Raw genomic sequence first — 24,312 nt, forward strand, 5'->3', positions numbered from 1 at the left:
AGAAAATAGATGAATTAATCGGATAAAATTATGTATGCATGTCTAAATATTCTTTATAGCTAATAATATTCGACGGAAGATCAATAACGAGGAATATGTAAAATAGAACTTGAATTCGTTAGTATATTTACGGTATATTTTTAAAATGAGACGGTATGTTTCGGTATATTTCTGAGGGTTGGACGGTATATTTTGTCGATCAGTCGCGGTCACACTGTTTCTATTTCCGTGCAGATACATTTTGTAAATATTTACGCAAATTTGCACGAAAAACCCCGTAAAAACAGTTAAAATGCGGACTTAACCATATGGTTGTAACTGGAAAAGCGGTAGCACACTGCACGTTTTTTCGCCAGCAAGTGGCAGACAAGGACGAAGGCGCATTCGATTACGCGCTGCTGTCGTCGTGTTGTACAAAAAAAAACTTAATTGTAATTGCCCAAGGTGCCAAAAAAGCTCTGCAAATGTTGTCAATGTAGTGGCGCGCAGAAAATAGAGAAATGCAGCAAAGAAACAGAAACGCGATGAGCAGTAGGCAGCAACCAAGACGATGACGACGACGACGACGACGACGCCAACAACGAACAAATACCAATTCATCAGGTGAGTGAGCAGCAGCACAGCACTAACAACAATATGAGGGGGATTGCCTGTCCAAATACGTACACAGACACACATACATGCATGCATACACACATGCCATAACTATGTCATAGGCGTGCACTTGTTGTTCTTTTTGCTAGTGGGGCGATGCACGTCACAGTCATTGATGAGGCCGATATTCGTTAACTTTATGTATTTTTTCAGCTTTTAATTACCCTACCCGGACAAAAGCACAAAACTGCGATAATATAGTTACAAATACATGCCAAATTAATGCGCACACACAGACGAGGCAGTTATCAGTAAAAGACGACGCTGAAAAAGAAACCAAACCAACAATCTCTGTGCTGTACATAGACCGAAATGAGCTGGCTGCGGTCTAGTCCGCTGCGTCAGAGCGGCAACGGGGGCGGTGGCGGGGTCTCAACAGGACACTCTTCCACGGGCAGCCTCCGCCAGAGACCCATTGATGCAGCCACCGACTGCGATCCGCGCGCCTGCTACGACAGTTTCTGCAAGCATTGGCAGCAGGCCTACGACATCATCCAGCACTATGCCCCGCCCACCCATGACGATGTATTGGGGGTGGTCTCGCATCTCGACTATATGGTCACGCTGCTGCTGGTGGAGCTGCATCATTGCAACAAAGTGTCTTTACCCTCGACGGATGCAAGTGCTGCGCCGGCAGCTCCCTGCCTGGAGTACCTGCTCAGTGAGAATCTGTTGGATAAGCTGTACGAATGGGCCTGTACAACGGGCCGCTATGCAAATGCGGTGAGGCTGGAGCAGCTGAAGCTGTACGAGCTGCTCGTTAGCCACTCACGGCATCAACTGCTCTGCCATGAGCCCTTCCTGAGACCACTGCTCAAGATACTGGCCTCCAGTCAGGGTGAGATCTTCCCGCCCGATCTGGAGAAGCGACTGGTCATCTTGTTGAACCAGCTGTGCGTCGTACTCATGCAGAATGTCCATCTGCTGGATCTGTTCTTCTTTTCCGCACAGACGCAAGTCCAGGAACAGATACAAAATGGCAACGTGCCGCCCCCCAAAAGTGGAACTACCACCAAGTGAGTAGTAGAGTAATAGCATTCGAGATTCAGTAATTCAACTTGAACCGCCTTTAGTTTCATAATTTTTTCGCTGCTCATCCCGTATGTGCATCGGGAGGGAAGTCTCGGCCATCAGGCACGCGATGCTCTGCTCCTTTGCATGGCCCTCTCGCAGAAGAACTCCAACATTGGCACCTACATAGCACAATACTCATCCATCTGTCCGCTGCTGGTGACCGGACTGGGTGGACTCTACTCGCGGCTGCCCAACAGTATTGAGATCAGTTCAATCGACTGGCATCGTATCACGCCGGATGATGTGACGGAGATACCAGAGCTCACATTGTTCATGAATGCCCTTGAGTTTTGCAATGCTGTGGTGCAGGTGGCCCACGAGATGATCAAGCAACAGCTGCTGGACTTTATGTACCAGGGATTCATTGTGCCCGTGCTGGGGCCAGCCGTTCTACAGGTGAGACTCGCGTCACGTCTCTTGTCTCCTTTTACGTGCAAAACTTGTCTTCGATGCATTTCTGTGGTGTTGGTTGCAAGCGTATCATTTTGTGTCCTGTTCTCTGTTCTGTTTTTCTATCATTTCGATGCTTTTTCATGTGCTCTTCTTTCTGTCTGTCTGAAGGACGAAAGAATGCTGCTTGATCTTGCAATTTCTTTTGTGTGTTTTCTATTTTTTTTGTTGTGCCTTATCTTAAATACACACACAAACAAACACACACCTCGAAATCTCGAAACAACTTTTTGCGCCTCCCTTTTCGCAGACACTGAAGGGCAAACATTTTCAGACGAACATCGACTCACAAATCTCGGCCATGTCGTATCTGGATCTAATACTGCGCTCCATTACGGAGCCCGGTCTGCTGCGAGCCTTTGTCAAATTTCTCCTGGACACGGAGAAGTTCGATGGCGAACGGATACTGGACTCGTTGGTCGAGCGTCTCAACTCCCCAGATGCCAATCTCTGTATGGTGACGATGGCCCTGTTCGACACCCTGCTGGGCCTCCACTGCGAGGATCTGATGCTGGAACTGTTGCTCAAATTCATGCTGCCGGGGAAGCATGTGCCCATCTCGCACCGTCACAAGATCAACAAGATCGATCCGTATCTGAACAGCAGCGATTTTTTTCTGGAACTCTCACCGGATGTCCTGAAGCGTGCTCGTGACCTGGCCAGGCCGAAGAGCGTCCACGAGCAGCAGCCACCGTCTGCAGCAACTGGAGAGCAGCCAATTCAGGCACTTGCATGGCCCAGCCTGCCCTCGCCAGTCATGAGCAAGACAATTGGAGCCAACTGGAACTACTATGGCCTCCACACCGGCGACAGTTTGTATGCCAATCTGCAGGCATATCTGTTCGAGGCTCACTGGCGGATAGCCCAGTGCCAGCGGGATTGCCTCAAGTGGGCGAACAGCTATCGCTATCAGAAATGGCCCCGCCACGGACAAGCACGTGTCCATGCGCACGCCTTGGAGCTGGCCAGACAGTTCTTCAGCGAGTTTGGAGGTGGCCCACCCGCCATAGCCAGTGAATCGGCGGGAGAGAAACAGCTAGATAGTCTGCAGTCGATTGGCGAGTCCAGTGGCTATGAATCATTCAAGTGGCGGCCTGCCGACGAAGAGAGCGATGCCACTGACCTCACTGTGACAACAACAACGGCCAGTGAGGCGGATCTCGAGCACAATAGCAGCAGCGTCAGCAGTGGAATGGGTGGTGGAGGAGGAGCGGCGGCAGGCAGACGAGGGGAAGTTTGGCGCATCTCGCACACCAATCGCAACGAGCTGCTGCTTACAGATTTGGATTTCTCAGAGGATTTGTTTGCGCAGGGCACCGTAAGCTTAGGTAAGGATTGAGAGGAATGCCAATCGCAATTACTACATATATTTTGTTGATCTCTTGCAGGTCCCTTTCTCAATGCCATCTGGGGAAAACTGCAAACCTTTACGAGCAACTCTTTGTATGTGAATTTACACCTGACTGGGCTGATCACTCGCCTGGCCTGGTATCCACTTCCGCTGATCCACTCGCTGCTGCTACGCTCTGACATAGCCATCACCTCGGACACGCCCTCCTTCCATCAGGTGTTGCGCATTTTAAAGCAACAAATCGATGCCGAACTGCCAGTGACCGAGGATTCTTTGGAGATAATCGATGTGGCACGCTCGTCGCTGATTGATCGCGAATTTCGTCTGGTGAATGCCCGCAAGGGTAACGAGAACTCTCCCCTGCATCATCATCAGCAGCCGCAAACGACGCTCTCCCAGCAGCAGCAGCAGCAGCAAGGACAGCAGCGTTCCGCCTATGCGACCCTGTCGGCTGCCACGCCTGTGCAGGCCACACAAACCAGCGCCTACGATCCGTTCAAGCGGAGTGATAACAAACGGAAGAGCATCAGCAAATCGATCAGCAGCATGTTTAGCAGAAGATCCACACCTAATCCCCCCTCCTCTGCCGGTGAGTAGTCAGGCAAGCAGTGTTTTCTGCATAATTTCTGCACATTTTCTTTTCAATGAAACAAGAACTCACCAACTATACAAAAAAACAAATCTGCAGCGTTGGATGTTGGAAGAAAGTTGGTTTCGGGTCTTTATAATCACAAACACACACACACACATCACATCACACAGATTAGAGCCCTGCATGAGCCCACACAGTGGACCAAGAAACGAATGTGAACCGAAGCTATCATAAAATTTTCGTGAAGGGACTTCGAAACGATCGCAAATGATATCCCATACTAGTCAAAAGCGTGACTCAACCCGAGACAACTCTGGGAATCAGATCAAATACTCCGCAAAAAGCTCGTTCTTTGTGTTGCTGGGTTACATCGTAAACACTTGAATCCTCTTAGATGACACTCATGCAGGGCTCTCTATCTCTCTCTCTGGTCTATCACACACATGTCCATTCACACACATCTTGTAAAATGCCTGCAGGCGTCGTTGTTAATTAATTGATTTCTTTTATTTACTTTTTTTTATTGATACTCGTACAACAATCAAAAAACAAAATCCAAACAAATCTTAGCTTCATCTGGCTTATCACAAATTTACGCATTCTTCACCGGTAAATATTTCACGCTTGATAAAAAGTATTTAAAGTTTTTTAACTAAAACGTAACCCAAACTAAAAAAAAAAACAATAACAAATCCTATCATAGTCTTGTTAAAAATGTATTCCGTAGATTTTCTCCTGTAGCCTGTAGAGCTTTGTACATAAAATGCTATCCCCCCTCCAACCCACTAAAATGAACAAATTTTAGAAAAATAGAAACATTTGTGTAAACCCATTTAGCCGTTGGTTGCCGTTGTATTTGTTGTTGAAATTAACCTACCAAAGGTCTCAGCATCGCCATGAACTCTTGCTAATCCTGATGCTGTTCTTTTAGGAGCTGCCTCAACGCTGGTGGGGAACAACAACAACAACTCTGGTTCTGGTGGGCAATCGCAGCCATTCTCTAGCACTGGCACTGGCACCTGTGAGACCAGCCTGAGCACCAACCCGCAGTCGGGAGCAGCAGCAGCACGATCAACAGGCACAGCGACGACAGCTAATGGAAACAGCAGCAACAGCAACATCAGCATTGGGGGATCAACGCAAACTCTCTCCGGCCACTCGAACACCACAACGTACTCGTCGAGCACATTGCACGGACTCGATGGTGGCCCACAGACAGGCAGCTTCAACTCAGAGCCAGCTTCTCTTGATTCGGTAGCCTCCATGGGTATTATCGCCAGCACTAGCGGCACGGAGCGCACCAGAGACGTGGCTCTGTGCGCTGTCCTCCTGGATGAGTGGCTCAAAGAGCTGGCGGCTATTGCGCAGGAGCAGAGCGTTGTGCTGGTCACCGATCAACTGCTTTGACATTACCGCAGAGGGCCTTTCTGATCGGAAACATATGAGACGCATGTACACAATATTTTACGGATTTGTTGGCCTTTATTTATTTCAATCGTCTACTTTTACGAAACTTTTATTTTTCAACTGTTAAGTTATCGATATGATATTGTTTTTATCCTAAATATTGTATGTATATCTTTTAAAAAACCCATTTTAACGAACAATTTTTGCACACTGACACGCGTTAACCAGATATGATTAGGATTAAAGTTGTAAAATCCTGAATAGGACGGAGGATTCTTAAGTGTTCAGATCTAAGCGATTATTCTAATTAAAATTAATATGCAATATATACAACCTTTATAGAGAGAATTATGTACTACACATACCATGTACACACATATGTATTTTTGCAATATATATATACATATATTTTATGCTTTTACTATGTACATACATACAACATAATATACATACAACTGCGAGATCAAAAGCTTACGTTTTAGAGTCAACTTAAAAGTATTAAATCGGTCCAAGCTAATCCACATGCATACATTCATGATATGATACATATAAATATGTTTTTGAGCAATATAAATAGTGTATGGCCATTAAAATCCACGATCTTGTTCGACCTCTTTCGTTTGAAATTTACTTACCATTGCCAACCTACACACGGTAGTAACGAGTGGCGAAAAGACTTAAGGTAATGAACCAATGCTTTATGAGTTACATATTTAAAAAGGGCTCTCGAAGAATAAACTGAAACAGGCCCAGAAAAACTAAGACTAATCCCAGGTTATATGCGGACCCGACGGATGAGCTTAACAGGACTCAGATTTATATATACTGTGTTCATTTTGACTTACTGGTGGATTAGTTCAATATCCTTGAAATAACAATCGCAGTCGGACATGGTTATTTTTTAATCATATTTCAAAATATAGTGTCATTGTCAAAAATTTTTTCCAACCTTTCTAGTCGTTTTTACAAAATGGGAACAAGAAATTTGTGTGCGCCTGCTACTCCTTTGGCTGCTGCTCCGCTGTTAGGAATTTACGCAGTTTTTGTATCAACTTGCAACTTTCAAACAAAGGGGAAATTTCAAATGTAAGGGGGTCCAGGGACAAGGTGTATTTAAATGAATAGAGACCATGCGAAGAGGCTCTGCAGATCTCTCTACTGTGACAAACGGTTCAAAACGATTCCCATCATCAAATTTTGACCCTTCAAAAATGTTGGAACATTTTCATTTCTGTCACAAATCTAAGACTCTAAATTTCGGCCTCGAAGAAAATTCAAAATTGTAACATTTCGTAGTTTTTAATCATCATCATCATGTCCAAAGGCACGGGACCGATGTCTAAATTGTATAATGCTATCATTCTCAGCGTAGACAAGATTGTGCCCCAAGCAGCTCAGCCGCTGTGGCAGTCACCAGCAGGTGAGTCGTCGATCTCGTCCTGTAAACGATCCATAAACGATCTATAATGCGTTCTTTAGGGCCGAAAACTGTCTTCTTCTGGGCCCCGTTTTTTAAGTGGGTAAGTATTATCGACACCAAAGTCTGAGTACCATCTAAACTGTGTCCATTTAGAGCCTAGTTGCGGCTGGACTAGGCGACACATTGAGTCGCCCGGCTCAGAATATTTCGCTGAATCAATGCGGCTCCCTGGCGGCAACTGGCTTGATCTGGTCCCGATACTCAGTGGTTATTATACCAAAGAATTACAGCCTGCTGGCCGTCAATATGGCTGTCTTCTTCATCCAGTCGTTTTTGGTAGTTAAGCATCTGAGGTGGCGCAACGAAAAGGCCCGGAATACTGTCTTCAAGCACCCGTACTATCCCATTTGGTCGGGCGATGATTGGTGAGATCTGTAAAGCCACAATACTGATGATAAATAAAACATAATCACTTTTGGTTTGCCGCTCTGGAGCTTTACCGGTTTTATTCCTTTTTTTCTTACGCATTCTTGAAATCTTCATTATTTTTTTATATATGTTGCTTGAAACTCTAAGATATACATAAACTAATTTTTCACGCCCCCCGTGCAGATGGTGTTTCGGGGGCGTAGGCTTGGGCATGTGACTTACGACTAAAGAACTACATATATTATGTAATATGTAACTAAGTATATCGTTTAAAAGTTGGATAGTGCAATCAGCTTGAGTCTTCTGACTGGTCCTGTTCCCGCGACTCGTGCCGGGGGGCCTGCAGGGCGGCCGGGATAGTGCGCACAAGCGGTGCTGCGATTGGTCGTCCTGTCGCCAGTCGTCCTGCAGCCAATGCGCTGCTTGCAAAGGACTCATCGTTTGTGTTGGGGATGGATGGGTGGGAGTCCTCGGGTCGGGGCTCGCCACGGGCACAAGTTAAATCGCAACGGGCCTGCAATGCAGTTGGCAAGCCTCGTGGCCCTCGGCACACTCACACACACACACACTGGCACGGACGTGGCGGCAAGGACTCGGTGCCTGGCCAACAGGCGTATGGTTGATATATTACTTAAAGAACTTTCCATGCGCATGTGAGCGAGGCAGGCCAGAGAATTACTTGGACGACTTGCACCAATCCCCGTAGAGCGTGTGAGTGAGTGTGCTCCTTCCTGGACTGCTTGACATGTTGCCAAATGCATTGCGCGCCGCATTGTCCTGGCCTGGTGCTTTCCCCTTCCCGTGGTCCCCCTCTGCACTAGGCTTCGATTCCGTACTGAACTGCCATTGGTTGGTCAGGCCTCCGATAGTTTCAGTTTGGCTCTCTGCCTGGGTCTGTCTCCACCCCAATTGGCCAACGAGGTTTCCTTTGGGCCTACTAGTCGCTGCAACGAGATATATGAAGAGAAATGGTAAACATTAGTTGGGGCTGCCACTGCCAGGCACAAGATACGTCATCAATTTTCGACACCCGTTAGGAGAGTACAGTGGAGCAGGGAAAGTTTTCAACACAAACTGTCAGAGATTTCCATTCCTGAGAAGTCATATCCCATTTACTGGATATAGTCGTACTTATTTTGAGTTCTACCACACAAAATCTTCCTATATATATATCATCCTTTTGGACACTGTGCTCTCTAATCCTTTTATATATCCATATAAATTGTGAGCCCTTTATGAAGATACTTACATATCTCCTCTTCTTATCTCTTATCACTAATTTCAGTGTCAGCTAACATCAGGTTCCTTTTCGTATCCCTCCATCATCTATTCTTATCTCAAGTTTTTATAGACCTAGGCCACTGTGCCACCGTGGTGTTAGTGTTGGTGTTGGTGGTGATGGTGGAATGGGTAATGGGCCTCTGCCAAGATGGTAGCTTGCCAAAATCTTGACTAGAATTTTTTCTCACGCTCGCTTCCAAAAAAACCAAATAGAAAAAAAAATTGAAATGAAAGAAAGAAAGAATCTGAGAGATGGCGGGATGGCAATGAACTTTATTGCGTAATGCAGAATCTTGGCAAGCGGCTCGCTCAAAGGGGATTCCCCATGCCTTCCCCATTCTGAGAATTCCTACAATGTAATTAAAGCGCCACCTGCCGATGGGGCCCTGCCAACGCCTGATGCGTAAACAAACGAAAAGCTGACATAATTTATGATCATGGAGTTTTGCCAATAAGTTTTCGAGATGCCGGCCAGACACACTGTCTGCTTCGATCAGCATCGGAATGGAATCGAAATCAGCCTGAGAGTCTCACCCTCATCGTCATCATCATCATCATTATCCTCTTAATCGCTGGATGACTTCGGGAGAGTTCTCGCATTGCCTCAGGTCAGGTCGATGGTCGATGGTCTCGACGTCACAGAATTGTGCTATTGAACAGCTGCCAATTGCGGCCTACCACAAATGTTACTCATTCCAGAAAATCCCGAGTTTTACACCTCTCTCTCTCTCTCTCATTATTCTTGCAAGTGTTAATTGAATTATGGCTATCGGAACTGCTCCAGTATATGGTTCTATAAGGGGCACAGATATTGGGGTAGGGCTAGGACCACACTTGGTCTTAATTGCCTTTGAAGCAGCTGCTCGAACTTGGTTCAGTCAATTTATGAGCCCAATCATTGCCAAATTATGATAAATTATGCCTGAATTTATTTTTGCCTTTGGTGTTTTCGTATCCATTATTCATTCTTGAACATGGCCGAAAATTGTATATAATTTAAAGTGTGTAAAAATGTGAATTATGTAAGAGAATTTGTTTGGAACTAAGAATTAATCGTTGTGTTAATCTTATCATCAATTAACAAAGTATAATATTAATATTCATATTTTTTTTGAAAAGTATTTGGGACCGGACCTCATTAGAAAGCAATTCTTAACGTAATCCTTTCAGAATAATAATAATAATAATAATAATAAATACTGCGTCTTTTGAGATTATGAGTTTTGGATTTAGTCGCCTCCTCAAAGGCTTGTATCGTACATATGTATGTATATTCCAATGATCTCATCATAGATGATCTCATGTACTTTACCATAGATAATATATGTGAAAAACGATTTTCTTTTAAATTCAGTTTAAATCAAATTCCACCAAGAGACTGACCAAGAGAATATAATCATTATATATTATGAAAAATTAGATATTAATTTTTTTATTATGTCAAATACATATCCTCTGTCTTAAGAAAATCCTCTATTATAGAAAGCAGACGGAACGAATTAATAACGCAGATTTCTTTATAATATAGATCGTAGTGTCTCACGGACAGCGCAAAAAGTACAAAAATCTTTGACGTTTTAAACAAATTTCGCTGTCTAAATTGTTTTTCCTTTTGTTGTTTTTGGGTTTTTGTTGTTTCTGATATTTTCACGTTTGTGTTGTTGTTGTTTTTCAATGTTTTTCCGAGGGAAAATCGCTTTTATTTGTTTGTTCTAGAAGCTGAAAGTCGGCATTTTGGTTGGTTGAATTTTGCCTCAATTTTTTGTTCTGTTTGAATTTTCTTGATTTTGGTTGATTTTTCCTCGCTTTCGCCGTGTAGAATTTTTCATTTACCTTGCTATTTTCGGACACACTTGACGCGCGGCCCGAAGAAGATCGAAGACGAAGGCGAAAGGCGCAAAAAGCGATAAAACCGTCAAGAGCCGAAAAGAAAAGTCCGAGAAAATTGCGCAGAACTGTCGCCTGCCCTTATGTATGGCTCCGGGAGGTGGGGTAATGTGCTGGGGCAAGGGGAAACAGTGTTATATACCATATATAAATAGGTATTTAGACTGGCTCTCTATGTGTTCTTGGATCTTTGAGTTGCGATGACGCGCAATTGACGCGGGCAAAGACGCGTTGAAAGCGTCGCCGCTGCGTCTATTTTTGTGGACACAACTAATACTACTTCCACTGCAAAAGATACATTTACAGATACAAATGCATCTGGTTGTATATTTCGTTTTTCGTTTTAATCTATTTCAGTTGCTTCATCGAAAATGTATTTCGTGTGGCTCTGTGCTGTTCGTTCGGTCTGATTTTTGTTGCTTGCCTCCATCTGTCTGCCTCTGTGGTTTTTGTGTCTATAGTCTATAGGGCGATGCGGCACAAATTGTAATTAGTGTTCGTATTTCTTAGCTTTAATTAGAATTTTTTTCGTTAATTTGCACGTTTTCTGTGCATGTGTGCGCCCATGGTAAACAAATGAACCTTGGGATGCAGTAAGAGTGCAGTTTATTTATCTGATAATGATGCAAGCAACGAATTCGGGCTCCTAATTGGGTTATACTAGGGTATGAAATGAAGGTTGCGGGGCGCTGTTGGGTGTAACACTGATTATATCATTCTTACATTCTTTCGTGTTTAAATTTGTAAAGAATCTTCACGTCTTCACGATAAGCTAGGAATTTACCCAGATGGGCAGCACTGCAAAGCAGCCATTGGATTTTGAGCGTAAGAGTGCTGCCAATGGTCCCAAAAGAAATACAATCGTTATTCTAAAACAATTTGTATGCAATAAAAGAGAGATACAAAAGAAAAGATTTTTAAAATCATTTACATATCAATCGTTCTAATGATCTTCATATAATCGATACAACTTCTATATAACTTAACCTTTCTCTTGTCTTTTAACTATGCTTCGCTTTCTTTAAGTTTTATTTACTGTATCCCAAAGCTAGATATATTTCCTGAATATATCTTTTTGTAAGCATCGACCATAAAAGTCTTTTATTTTTCCAAAAACTGACTCAAAACTTTTCTGCGTAGATAATTCTCCAGTTGTGCGCAAAAAACATTTCTATGATTATTTTTTGTATAGTTTTGAAGAACACAGAAAAATCATTTCAGCGAGGATTTATGCGTACAAAAAGCGCTTAAGTTGTTTTGTTCCTATGGGTTTTAATTGACTCCAGCTGGACAGCTCTAATGGGAGTGGGATGCTCCAAAAAAGAGTGATGTTCAAAGAAGAAATGAACAAGATTTCACTGTCACAACTTTCACAACTGTCAGCAATGCGATCGCCTTGAAATCTGAAGAAAACTGAAAGTCAATCAAAAGAAACTGAAAATGAAAAGCAATAGAAAGATATACAGAAAATTCGGTTTCGGAAACTGAATCGGGAATCGGGAAATTGGCAGACAAATCTTTGAATATTAACTGTCTGGCAAGACAGCCAAACAAAAAAAGAGAGACTGAGAGGGAGACATTCAAAAACAAAAAATTCTTTGAATATTGGCCAATAAATTTTACAAGACGTTGACATTTGGCCAACCGACAGGCTAAAACGGCCTTGCCAAAGGCCAATCAAACGTCATTATCTGGTTATATATTGTAGTATACGTATGTACATATATATGTGATAAACATACAATAATCATAATGATAATTGGACACCTGTTGGCAAGTGCCAGCGAAAGTCTGGCCAAGAATTTTTTTGGCCAATTCAACAACAATCGAGCAGCAACGATGACGTTCTCCGAGTGAGAGAAAAATACTGGGCAACTCGTCAAAAATGTGCGTCAGCAATTAAAATCATAATGAGATTGCCAAGTTAGAGGCGCCACCAGCCCGATACGTTGCCAGACACGCGACCCCTGGCCACGCCCCTGCCCCCACACACACATTCCGCAGGATGCGTTGCCAACGCTGCCAAAAATCTTGGCAGCAGAAGACGCCGACTGCTGGCCACGTTTGTTGATGTTTATGTTGGTTGGGATATTTGGCTTCCAGAGGCGCAGAGGGCCCAGTGATGGTGCCAAACAGGAAGAGGAATCAAAATAGGGAAGGAAGAGCGGAAGAAGAAGGATAGAGAGCATGCACAACGAAGATGGGATACACTTTTAAAACATTTTGAAGAAATTCCCACCAAAAGAACTAGGAGAATGATATAGATCTTCTTCGAATAAAAAGAGGAATTTTTGTAAAAGATTTTATTATCAGTCCAGTAAATAAATGATTATTATGTGCGGAAACAAATAAGTACTGTGATTCAGATGAAAAGTCATTCCTTTTCAAACATCTTTTTAAACTTGGAGTGCCCTCTGCAAGAGTACAGTCAGTCAACCCTTTCAGGAAGGCCTCCAAAAACCCACCGTGGAACTTGTCTTGGAAGATGGAACATCTCGTAAGTGTTGAATGGCTGCTACTGCTGACTGCAGGCTTTCTCTCAGACTGGTAGGCGCTGCCAATTGCGGACTGCGACAATGCGGCGTATACGTAATGAAGGAGGCGAACACACCAATCCAACCCCAGAGCACATAACGTATACGCAGTGCTGGACAAAGTTGCGGACACAAATGCATAACAAATAAATAACAAAGGCCTGGACCATCATTATAAAAAAAGCGAAGAAAAACTGAAAAACTTGGAAAAAATATGGAAAGAAGAACGTCCGTTCAAAGGATGGCCGAGCGAGAGCGGGCGCACTAATAAGTTTTAAGAAAAATGAAAATGAAAAATCGTTTGTGCATTTTTATAAGTGCAAAAATATGCAAATAGAGTAAATCATTACTGGCTGGATGCTGAACACTGGACCAAAAGGCAGACAAAGTTCTGGGCGGCTCTGATGACTGCAGAAGGACCACGAGGAGCACCACTGAAATCATAATTTGGCGATTTATCTGTTTGTTTGTTTTATTTGCCGCCTGTCTAGGCCATTGAGAATTATGGGTTTCGACTGTCGGACAAAACTGAAGCGGTCACAAAGTAGGAAGGAGTAGAGGAGTCCTAAGGGACATACAGCTTAAATTTCGGCTGGAAATTCGTATTTAATGTTCTTTGACAAACATTTCTCACTGGCAATTCAATTAGTTTTAATTGCTCGACTTGGCGTTTAAAAATGTCCTTCGCGGGCCATCAATAAAATCGATGCAGGCCATAAATCTTCAAGCCTTTCATTGCACAGCGAAATGCAAAATGGGAATCGGAATTTGAATCCCAATCTCTGGCGGAAACACAGATAAAGGGACAGAATAAGGAGCCGTAGAGAGAGAGCCTTTTGTTGGCTGGACATATGCAGCCAGTCAAGGGGAAAGGACACAATGCCTTGGACTTGGCTGCGTTTGGTTTAGTTGCCAATTTCCGGCCAAAAAAGCGCTAAAAAAGTAGAGTGAAAGAAATGGATGCCACCGAAAAAAAAGAATTATTTGCCAGGATGTCCGAAACATTGTTGGTGTCAACAAATTCCTTTTCAACGGACTGCAAAAAAATGTTCGACCATTGCCAGCAGAAGGACAGAACGAAGGAACTGAAACCAAGTGAAGACAAAATTAATGTGGAAACATTAAGGAATGCCCGGAGTGTCCTGCTCTAAGTCCTGGGCAATTAAATTTCGTGTTAATTTTTTGGCTCTCCTCTGGAGCGGGAGAGTGAGGGTGTGCCCTTAGTCTTTCTGGCCAATTAACTGTAGGAGAGGTTGAAAGATTTTTAATTGTTCTAATGGCTCGTAAATCTCTTTTTGTACAACTTTCTGATTGTTGGAACTTGTTGTGTTCTTCCCCACTGCAGACAGTCATAAATTTGGGAATTTACAATTTTGAAAATTCAACATAAAACTATCAAATTTAATGGCACCGATTGGGAACTACAAAGGCAGGCAGAACACAGATATTTGCCCAAAATTAATTGTCCAAAGTACAATGTACTCTGGCGTGTTTTCTTTTTTGGTTGCACAGTCATAAAAGAGTAATCTATCTATGAGATTAATTTCTGATATATGATTTTCGTTTCATCTTGCGGCAAATGTTGGAGGCAATCTGTGAGAAGGGAATGTGGTCATGGGTGCGGGTCTGGAGCTAAGTCTGAGACCCTTCCCCACGCGTATAACTCATCCTTGGCCTCTGTTCATTGAACCATAAAGGAAGGCGGTGATATAAATCGAAGCAGGCTGCTGGTCTAAGAGTATGAGTCGTCCTTGTTGTGGGAGAGGTCTTTAACAGTTTTGGGCCAGGCCTGTAAATTCGCCTGGGAGTCTGACTAGATGTTGGATGACTCTTCTCTGGGCACGCCCCCCTATGGCGCATTTAACATTTTCGTTGTCATTTCTGCATTGCACTCGGCCTTATTTATGTGGCGCCAGGATGTGGCTCTGCCTTTGCGGGTTTTTTGGGGCTTTTTCGGAGGATGAGACTTCACTCTTTTGGCGGGCGATTATCACCATGTGGCAACAGCTGGTCTTGGCGGGTGGGAGACGGGTTAAAGGTTATCATAAGCTTTGGGTAGCAGCCGCAGCGTTTGAAGAGCATTGTTTAAAAATTAGTAATTGTTTTGGGATGAAATTTAAATACATATTCTAGTGCGATAATTAATTTATTGTGCCAATGGTTTATTTAAATTGAAATAACTTTAAGCTTGAAATATTCCTTTAGAAGGAATATCCAATACTCTTTGCGACTCTAAGAAGAGTTTAGGAATTCCCAAAAACCATTAAGTTCTGAAAATTTTTTTAGCTGTTATGCAATTCCCGATGATGACATTTCCTCCCTTTGGTACAAGTCTCACCAATCTTTGTGAATATTATCTACATATACTATTAAGTCTATATCTTACCATATCTGTATGTATGATGTCCCTCCTTAAGCTTATAACATTAAAAAAGAATTGTTTTCTTATATGAAATTTATCTGCCTATTGAATAGAGCACCTTTATCCATCCGATTAGTTCATTGGGATGGCTGTAGATATATTATTTAGTTCAACTCTGGATTACTTTACCCATCTTTGTCGTCCACCAGGTTTCTTGATACTTTCTGGATTCATTTGTATTATGAATCTGTTAGCTCGAGTCTGTTGTGTACCCTCTGTAGCTGTCTATTTGGAATCCTCTCTTTACTCCCATATGCACCTCTCATTATTAACACTACCGATTCTTACTTACCATTATCTGGCACTCTTCCTCGCTCAGATGTTCTCCATTTTCCACTCCTCCTCACTACGTCCTCCTCCACTCGTTCCAACGGTGCTGCTTCATCATCTTATGCTCGACGAGACCAGTGCAAGTGCCTCGCGCTGATTGAATTTAGGCTCGATCGAAATCGATCAAATAATTTTCTACAAGTGCTTGTCATTACCACGTATTCGATATAACCAGGGTTATATTATGTATTTCACTAAGAGTTCAAGAGTATTCTTTGTTCTATTGCATATTTATAAGTGTTGGTTAAGTTTCAATAACGTCGTAGTTATAGATGTTGGGGGATTAAGTACATATTCTATATAAGTTATTGCTTTCGGTTGAGTATTTTATGTGTGGTTAATTTATAGTTTATATGCGATTATTCTTTATAGAGTTTTAAGCACTACGTTCACTATGTTGAAATGTTTGTAACGTTATTTAATTCATTTTTTTGTTGATTTTTTATTGGTTTTTTCTTAGAAGTGCCTCTCTGTGGATGATGTTTATCCATTGAGGTTTCGATGGCGTTTGCCTGGCTCCGTGCTGACGTGCTGATGGTCCAGGACGATTCATTACATTAAGCCTGGTCCGATGAAACAATCAACATTGCCAAAGGTTGGTTGTTGTTCCTCTGCAGCCACTTCCACTTCCAGTTTTTGTTGGTTGTTGGTTGGGTCCGAGCCAGGGCTGCCATCATCCAGCCACCTCCTTCTCTGGCACCCTTTTTGGCACCGCATGTTGGTCAGTCCACACGCACACATTTCCACACACACTTTTGCACACACTTTTGCACCACAGCAGCAACTGGTTGTTGGTGTTGCGGAATGATGCTCCTCCTTCTTCTTCTTCTTATTTTAATTGATGTTATTTCTGTATGATTGCTGTATGGTCGAGACGGACGTGGAGGAGCATCCTGTTGGTGGGGTCCAGCGTGGCTCATCCGTGTGTCCAATCGCGTGTGGGCCTGGTCGGCGTGTTCATCTGTGTGTGAGCTGTCAATTGGCCATCAACCGTTGTTTGGCTCGATCTTGGCCCTGATGTTTGAGTTGGCTAATCAAATGGCGAGAGCGGCCAAAAAAGTATGCTGCTGCCACTGCCACAGCCACTGCCACTGCACTGCTTTCACTCCACATCCTGGCTGCGTGGCGATGTCTTCTTAGGCCACCTCAGTCCTCAGTGCCATGGCCAGGGGTAAGGGCCAGTTGTTGTTGGCCACTTTTCTTGGCTGGCTACGCGTCGCTCAAACTCAAACTCAATTGGCAGTCCACAATCCGCAGTCAGAACCGGTGGCCAAGGGTCCGTCCCGGTCCCGGGGCCGTGTAGCCCCGGTCCGGTCCGGTGTTGGCTGCCAGCCTTTTGTTGGCTCGCAACACCAGACGCTACCAGTTTCTTGGCCAACTGACTGACGACTGCTCGCACGGGCTGCCAAAAAGCGCACCAGAGGCCCTCGAACGCTGCTTCTCTCTGTCTCTGTCTCTGCCGTTGTCGTCGTCGTCGCAGTCGTCTCGCTGCTTTTTGTGTCGTCATCGTCAGAGCCCCAATGCTTCCATTTCCCATCTCCCACCTCTCATTCACAGACCCCTACTCATCTGTGCCCCACTCTCTCTCTCTCCTCTCCCATCTTTGCCGCTTGCAATTCCAACTGGCTGCGCTCCAAGCGTACGACAATCGCACAAACGGGACAAACGATCCCCCACACCCGACCCCCCACCGCACACCCCCCATTTGTATACTTTGGCGCTCGTCTGGGCTTCGGTCGCCTCTTCGGCAAATTTTCGTCGCCAGCGCCAGAGCAGCAGCAGCAGAGCTTTCTCTGCTCTCTGTTACTGCAGTTCTCTCTATCTTTCCTTCTCACTCTTCTAATATTGTCTGTTTTTGAGGCATTTTTTTGAATATTTTTTCAATTCTCACGTGCCCGCAGATGAATCCAGAGTTTTTGGTTTGGCCCGCGAAAAAAAATAACAGTACTGGAAGATTTATGAGAGCACGTGGTTTAGGGAACATGCGGGTGCTTGCTCCGTTTTATATAGAGGAATAAATGGGAATTTGTGCTGGGGATTTATTCTAAGACAGTGATTAGGAGATCTGTGCAGCTGAGGGAATTGATGTTGCTGGAACATTCTTGATTCTAGTCGAAATATTTCATAATTTGAAATAGGGCAATATCAACTAATGATAGAAACTATGTGCTTCTTGTAATAGAAAACATTAAATGAGCCAACAAATTCTTATATGACTCCGAAAGCTAACCTTTGAATAGATAAATGTCTACAAAGAGGGACGTCTAGGATAGCTCGTTTCCAAAATGTATTAGAGACTAGAGCTTCAAGTCCCAATGTTGATCGACAGATTCGATTTTGATTAAAGAAATGGTATTAATAAAATTATAACAACTTTAATAAATGCTATAACAAAAGGATCTACAGTGTTTGGTGGACCTCTCATATGGAAGCACGCTCATGAATAAAAATGCCTTTATTAGAAATGCTAAAGCGTTTTCTGACTTCGGTAATCTACACTATCTAAGAAATTTTCTTATTATAATATTATTTCTGCTTCTCTCGTGTTCCTCGACAGAACCCGATTCCCTCAAGGTATCCCCGATGGCAATCTGTGCAACAATCAATTTCCCGACCAAAATTACAAGTACGACTATAAATGCATATGCAATAGGAAAAAGAAAAGGAACAAGCAGATCTCAAAGAAGATATATAAATAGATGGGTTTGCCTTTCGACAAACGCATAAACGGAGTCATAAAATTAGAATTTAAATGAGGCAGTAAAAAGTGCAAAAACTACAAAAGCAGAAGGGCTGAAAGGGTGTCTTTCTGCAAACGACTCAAGAGGTGGGGTCTGCTCCAGGCCCTTGGGGAGCTGCTCGAGCTAAATGAATGCAAATGGTCAACAGGTTTTAGCAGATGCAAGGACATCTTCACGGAGCATATCGATGCCAATCAGAATAAGTGGAACCCTCCAGAACCCACTACATTCTGTCCCCACATATAACACGCTCTGCCCTGCTCCACTCATCCTGAGTGGATACTTTGTCTGAGTTATGAAAAGAGTGGCGCCAGTGTAAAAATTGTATGCAAGTGCAAAAATTTCCGATGTAAAAATGTAACCAGTGCTAATAAATTCCTAATAAATGCATGTTAAATAAAGGCCACAATGTTGTGCATGCACTTAAAGAAACCAATTTAAATCTGGTACTGTTAGGAATATAGCTTTTTCCGTGAGTAATAGCTTATTAACATCACAACGGGGGCGACAGTCAAAGACAATCATTTCAAATTGAAAATTGATAATACACAAAATTCGACATGCAATTCAAACGGTAACTTTCTTTTCTTACAGTGTAAAGTAGGCAGCCCTAGAGGAGGATACCGGACCGTGTTAATTGAGCACCGATTACGCTGCTATTAACGGGGGGCGCGTCGTACCCCAACACGGATCGAAGGTCGGACCCGAGTTAGTTAACCGCCGAGCGAGCCGGAGAACAGCAACAAAAACTGTGACAACCATGCGAGCCACACGTTGACCACAGCAGCACGTGCTGCCAGCGGCAAAAACACGCTAGCTCTCTCCAAACCCCCGTCCCGGCCCATCCTCTGCAACTGCAACTGCCGGGTCTTAGCCACCTCACCAGGGGGTGAAACTGCTGTTGCTGTCGCCCTGTTTCCGCTACCCAACTAAACGTTTATTTATTGCCCAAACAGCGCCAAAGGACAACAAGGCCCAGCCTCCAACGAGCCACCACTTTCCACTCCCCTGGCATTCCTGCACCACTTCAGCTAGACAAAGGCCAGGCCAAAGATAAACATACGAGTACGAGGGCAGTACTACCACTACCACCCTGCCAGGATCCCCCATGTTGCCAACAGTTCTTCAACAGAGCCTGAGGAGGGCCACAAAAAGCGTGAGGACAAAAAGCCACACATCTTGATTTTTGCCAAACAAAACATTTTTGTCGAGCACTTGCCCAACGACTCCGATGGCTATAACTGTATTTGGTTATGTTAGTCACGTGGCCTTTACTTGGTTTTTGCCAAATTGCTGGACAGAACAGAAGAGTAGAGGGTTGGCTAGGGTGGTCTGCATTGCGCTGACACGGGCAAGGGGTTGACTCGCCTTGGCAGGGAAACCGCAGTTTGTATTTTTATTGTGGCAAATAGCAACCAAACCGCCATAAGTGTGTGAGGCTAAAGGGAAAGTAACCAAAAAGTAACCGATTCAATAGCAACATTTAATAGTTTGGGTTTGAATATATTGAAAAAAGATAGAACAGGAATAATTAAATATTAAAAATTTCGTTAAAGGTTCTTTCATCCATTCTTAAAACACTTAGAAATGGAAAATATCTACTCAACCTGCATATATTTTGGCCACATTTAATCCTGGCAAGCTTCACTCTTAGCCCTAATATGTTTGTCTGTCAGCCTTATCTTTCACTCCTTTTTTGTCAACCGTTTAAACCCAAAAACCCTTGGCTTTTTTCTTTGTGTTTAATGCCGAGCAGGAATTTCTAATCGTTTTCCTGGAAATTACCTTCCACACATTTCTCCCGTTCTGGGTGTTTTTTCGGTGAAGGCGTCGAGTTGATAATTTCCTAAGCCCGCAGAAGGCAGACACACAATGAAGAGAGAGTCACCCACATTATCGAAAAGTTTTCAGGTCATTAAGTTTTGTCGAAGAACAGGAGCAGGCCGACCAGAGGCAGCCATTCATGGAGGTGTGAATGAACCGAAACCGAACCGGAGGGCAGGCAGAACTCTGGTGGGTGGCCAATAGTAAAACAATTGAAAAACTAAAGTGGCAATTAAAGTATGTTTTAGAAATACTTTAGAGGATTTGTGCGAGCAATTTAATGCACATATGCCGAGATTTATGTGTTTTGTTCGCCACGCTTGGCCAGAAGTGCAAAACAAAGACACATTTCGCTTTAGACAATATTTTTCTTTTGGGCAAAGAACCATTTATGGTATGGGTAATGCTGTCTCTTCGAGCTGTGGCCCAGGCCCAAGCCCAGGCCTCCCCTCCCCGCCCAATCTATGTATATGTGTATTCTGGCATTTAAATGTACGAAATTGTTTTTGCCGCTCGCTGGCATGGCATCCTCTGACAGGATGCGAAAACGTTTGAATATTCCTTCGCTTCGTCCCGAACATTGTATTATTTTATCCTTTTTTTCTGTAGTTTTATATTTATTTGGTTTTGTCGCTGGCTGTCAGGATTGGAGGGCTAGCGAGGGCTGGCGATTTTTTGCCTGGCCGCGTATTTGGCATCGCGATAGCGCCAGGAAAATGTCTGCTCCCCAGAACTAAATGCAATTCAAATATCGGCCAGTGCGTCAGGGGGAATGTCTCTCCTTAGCCAGCGACTAGAAAAACCTCGACTTAGGCGGCAGACACTATCCGCATATTAAATTAATTTACTTGTGCTTTGTTGACTGTCGGTCAGTCGTCTCGTCTGCATTCAAAATGCGTTTTCGCGTTGCGGTGAACACACAGGGGAAACAAGCGAAAACATTTTTCATTTGCATTCAACGGTAGCTGCGATTGGACTGCGCCTGCTTTTGGGTTTTCTTTGATTTTCTTGTGGCGATAGATGTAGATGTAGATATAAATGGATGGATAGTTATTCTGTGAAACCAGGGCACAACGCACATGTTGTGAAAGTTTAACTGTTGCCAATACCTTGATTTGTGCCCCACCTGGCAAACAGCAATCACACCACTTGATTGATGCAAATCCTGTTCGAATTGTGGAAAGCTGGTGTTAAAAGCTAAGGGAGATGACGACCGATCTTGTTCCATTTTTAGTTAATCTAAATGCAAGGTATCTTCATTTATGCATGTCTTCATTTTGGAAAGAATTTCTGCCAAATGCTTCGAATGTAGAGAAACGTTTTTCGGGTACCAGATATTGCAGTCTTTATTGAATACATATGTAAGTTCATCAAAGATATACAAGTAATACCAAAGTTCTGCAACGATGCCTACCAAATTAATATTTCGCCTGGCCTCCTTCTATGCGATGCAGTGACTTCATTATCGAAAGATAATAAATAATGTTAAAATGTTAATGAATATGTCTACGAATTTGCTTCTTTTCTGTTAGCTGCTGCTACAGAAAATGACAATTTGTTTAATCAGAATAGCTTTAAGTACATTTAGAGCATCCGCATAAAATTTCGTACATTTTCTAATGACAAAAGACGCCGCCAGTCAACATTTGCTGACGACATATTCCCAACAGGTGTAGACGCCATGCCACATCCAATTGCAAAGCTATTTTGGGCCGTGAGTCGCCTCTGAATCTCTCTTCCCCTTTGCTGACTGGGCTATAAATATATATGTACGTGTTCGTGTGTCGTGGTGTGCCTGAAGTGCAGCTGGAAAACTGTCCGAATGCAGTGGCAGGGAAATGGCAAACTCTGCAGATGAACTTTAACCCGCAGACATCGGAAGTCCCCCAAAAGCATTTCCTCCCGAATGTAATGGCCACCGCAACATTGCGACACAAAACACTTGAACGAAGAGAGCAGAGTATCAGGGCTCCCGCGCTCCGCGAACATTTTTTGTTTGAGTTATTTTACGAGTTTTATTGGCTTTTATTGGCAACGAGATTTGAATTTTTCAAAACGACACTTGCCGTCTGCTGCGGGTCCTGGCCGGGTCTAGTCGTGCTCTCCTTTCTGGCTTAATCGTTAGTCATTTTTTATGGGCATTATTGTGCCTGCAGGGCGACTAACAGGTGGCGTCCGGACATGTGTTGCCCTCCTCCTGGACATAACTTAACCGCTGATTGCACTTTTATGGCCAAAAGTTGTCTCTGCCAAACAAACAGACCAACAGACCATTGCGATAACAACAAACTGCTAATTAACTGTTGACTAAAAAACCGCTTAATCCTTTTAGCCCCGAATTTCCAACAATCAAAAGAGGAAAGGAATCTAACCATTCAAGAAAGGGAAGGAGAGCAATCCCACCATTAGCAAAGCGTGAAATCCAGGCATCAAAAAACTGGGAATGCCATTCAAAGTGTGCCGCATAATGGCAGACCACAGACAGACAGACAACTTGCTAATTTTCATGCGCCATTTAAGGGGCGAATCCGGGCCTGGAAAGGACCTCCGCCTCCGCCTGGCCGTTTCTTTCTGTCTTGCCTGTCACGAATTCACTTGACAACTCTTTTTTCGCCGGAGTTTTTTTCCTGGTTGCGACAAGCCCAGCCTCCTTGGGAGCTACTTAAAATTCAGTGCCTGGCATAAACATCCTTAAGCATCCTGCTAGTCAACAGTCGGCAGTTCGCGATGCCAGCAATGCGCTTTAACGATATGTCAGAGATTAGAGAGCGTTACAAATGAATGCTATGGCAATTAATTGGGGGAATTACGAGTAGATAGAAGAGTGGGGGTATTAAGGAGTAAAGAAATGGTGAATGTATACGAAAGCGTGCTCTCTTCAAAGCAGTTTCTTCAGAAGTTGTCCGACTAAGTAAACGACTACCAAATTGGGAAATAAAAACAAATTTTCTAGAGATCTTTGTGATCTCAGCTGAGATCATAATTATAGATTGTGTATAGATAACACCTTGGGAAGGATGAAATCTGAGGTTTAGTACACAAATCAAGGAGTATATTGTGTGTTTGAGACCAACTGTGCTATGGTTATTATCTGAGCAGCGGGTATGATATCGTCGAATACACAGAGCTCTTGGATTTTCTAGATTTGGCAATTGCAGGGAATCTGTTTATAAGAACACTTTTCACAAGTCATTTCCTTTGGCTCCCCAAATGCAATAATAACCACAATAAAATTTTATAAAAATGAACATTACATGTGAATGCTCATATAGTAATCGTAAAACATATAAAAACCAAGACAATTGCCAACGGCACTCGGAAAACAAAGCAAACAATAATTTCCCTCATATATAAAAAGCCAACAAGGACTCAGAGCCAAGTGCAGAAGCAGATGACGAAGAGCTGGAGAAAGAAGACCACTGTTTTGGGCCAAGTCAAAACGGATGTACAAATTGCAGAGAATAATTCAAATTGTTTGACTTTTTGACAATGACTGCGCCCACACCCACACCCAACACAGACACCCACTACTCCTCAAGGCTCTTATCTTGGCATATGTACATATATGTATGTTTGTATATGTGCCGTTGAGAGGCTGTTGCTGGACGAGCTGGCGCCATTCGTGTGCAATATTTTTGGAACTCTTGGCTATTTATTTAAGCTCTTGACTGCACTCGCGGGTCAAGTAAGTAAACTTGCTTATCAGACTTTTCATTAATGTCATTATTACATTACCTCTCGTCTTATTACAGTTTCGATACCCCCAAAACTTCACTGCCCTGGGCATATGTTGAGGCTTATTTTGGCCCGCTGCGCCCGAAAAATCGTTGCATTTTTTCCTTCTGCCATTAAGTTGGAATGAGTTTATGCCCTTACGGATCACAGTGCGTATGAGTCACATTAATTAGTTAAACTG

General features: G+C 43.4%; 2 protein-coding genes and 1 long non-coding RNA gene across 6 annotated transcripts; 2 read left to right on the forward strand and 1 right to left on the reverse strand.

Moving 5' to 3' along the window:
* The first annotated feature begins 818 nt into the window (after positions 1 to 818).
* Positions 819 to 6,138, forward strand: LOC6902872 (UPF0518 protein GA25918). 4 transcript variants are annotated; one of them, XM_033379479.1, is made up of 6 exons: positions 819 to 1,670; positions 1,728 to 2,124; positions 2,429 to 3,506; positions 3,567 to 4,118; positions 4,692 to 4,730; positions 5,053 to 6,138. In XM_033379479.1, the coding sequence occupies exons 1-6, from the start codon at positions 967 to 969 to the stop codon at positions 5,526 to 5,528; spliced, it is 3,246 nt and encodes a 1,081-aa protein (XP_033235370.1). In that variant the 5' UTR covers positions 819 to 966; the 3' UTR covers positions 5,529 to 6,138. The 4 variants fall into 4 exon arrangements, with proteins under 4 accessions (XP_033235370.1, XP_033235371.1, XP_033235372.1 ...); XM_033379480.1 differs by having other exon boundaries at positions 2,453 to 3,506; XM_033379481.1 differs by lacking the exon at positions 4,692 to 4,730.
* A 355-nt stretch (positions 6,139 to 6,493) lies between these two features.
* LOC6902873 (mitochondrial pyruvate carrier 2-like) lies at positions 6,494 to 7,441 on the forward strand. The gene is made up of 3 exons (XM_002132571.3): positions 6,494 to 6,948; positions 7,008 to 7,048; positions 7,102 to 7,441. Exons 1-3 carry the CDS (start codon positions 6,843 to 6,845, stop codon positions 7,375 to 7,377), a joined length of 423 nt encoding a protein of 140 aa, XP_002132607.1. The 5' UTR covers positions 6,494 to 6,842; the 3' UTR covers positions 7,378 to 7,441.
* Positions 7,422 to 16,121, reverse strand: LOC26533859 (uncharacterized). The gene is made up of 2 exons (XR_001451132.2): positions 15,794 to 16,121; positions 7,422 to 8,321 (listed from the first exon to the last, which is right to left on the reverse strand). It is a non-coding gene; the product is annotated as an uncharacterized lncRNA (long non-coding RNA).
* Between the last annotated feature and the right edge of the window lie 8,191 nt (positions 16,122 to 24,312).

This window comes from Drosophila pseudoobscura, chromosome 4 (genome assembly GCF_009870125.1).
Source record: "Drosophila pseudoobscura strain MV-25-SWS-2005 chromosome 4, UCI_Dpse_MV25, whole genome shotgun sequence".
Classification (NCBI taxonomy): Eukaryota; Metazoa; Arthropoda; class Insecta; order Diptera; family Drosophilidae; genus Drosophila; species Drosophila pseudoobscura.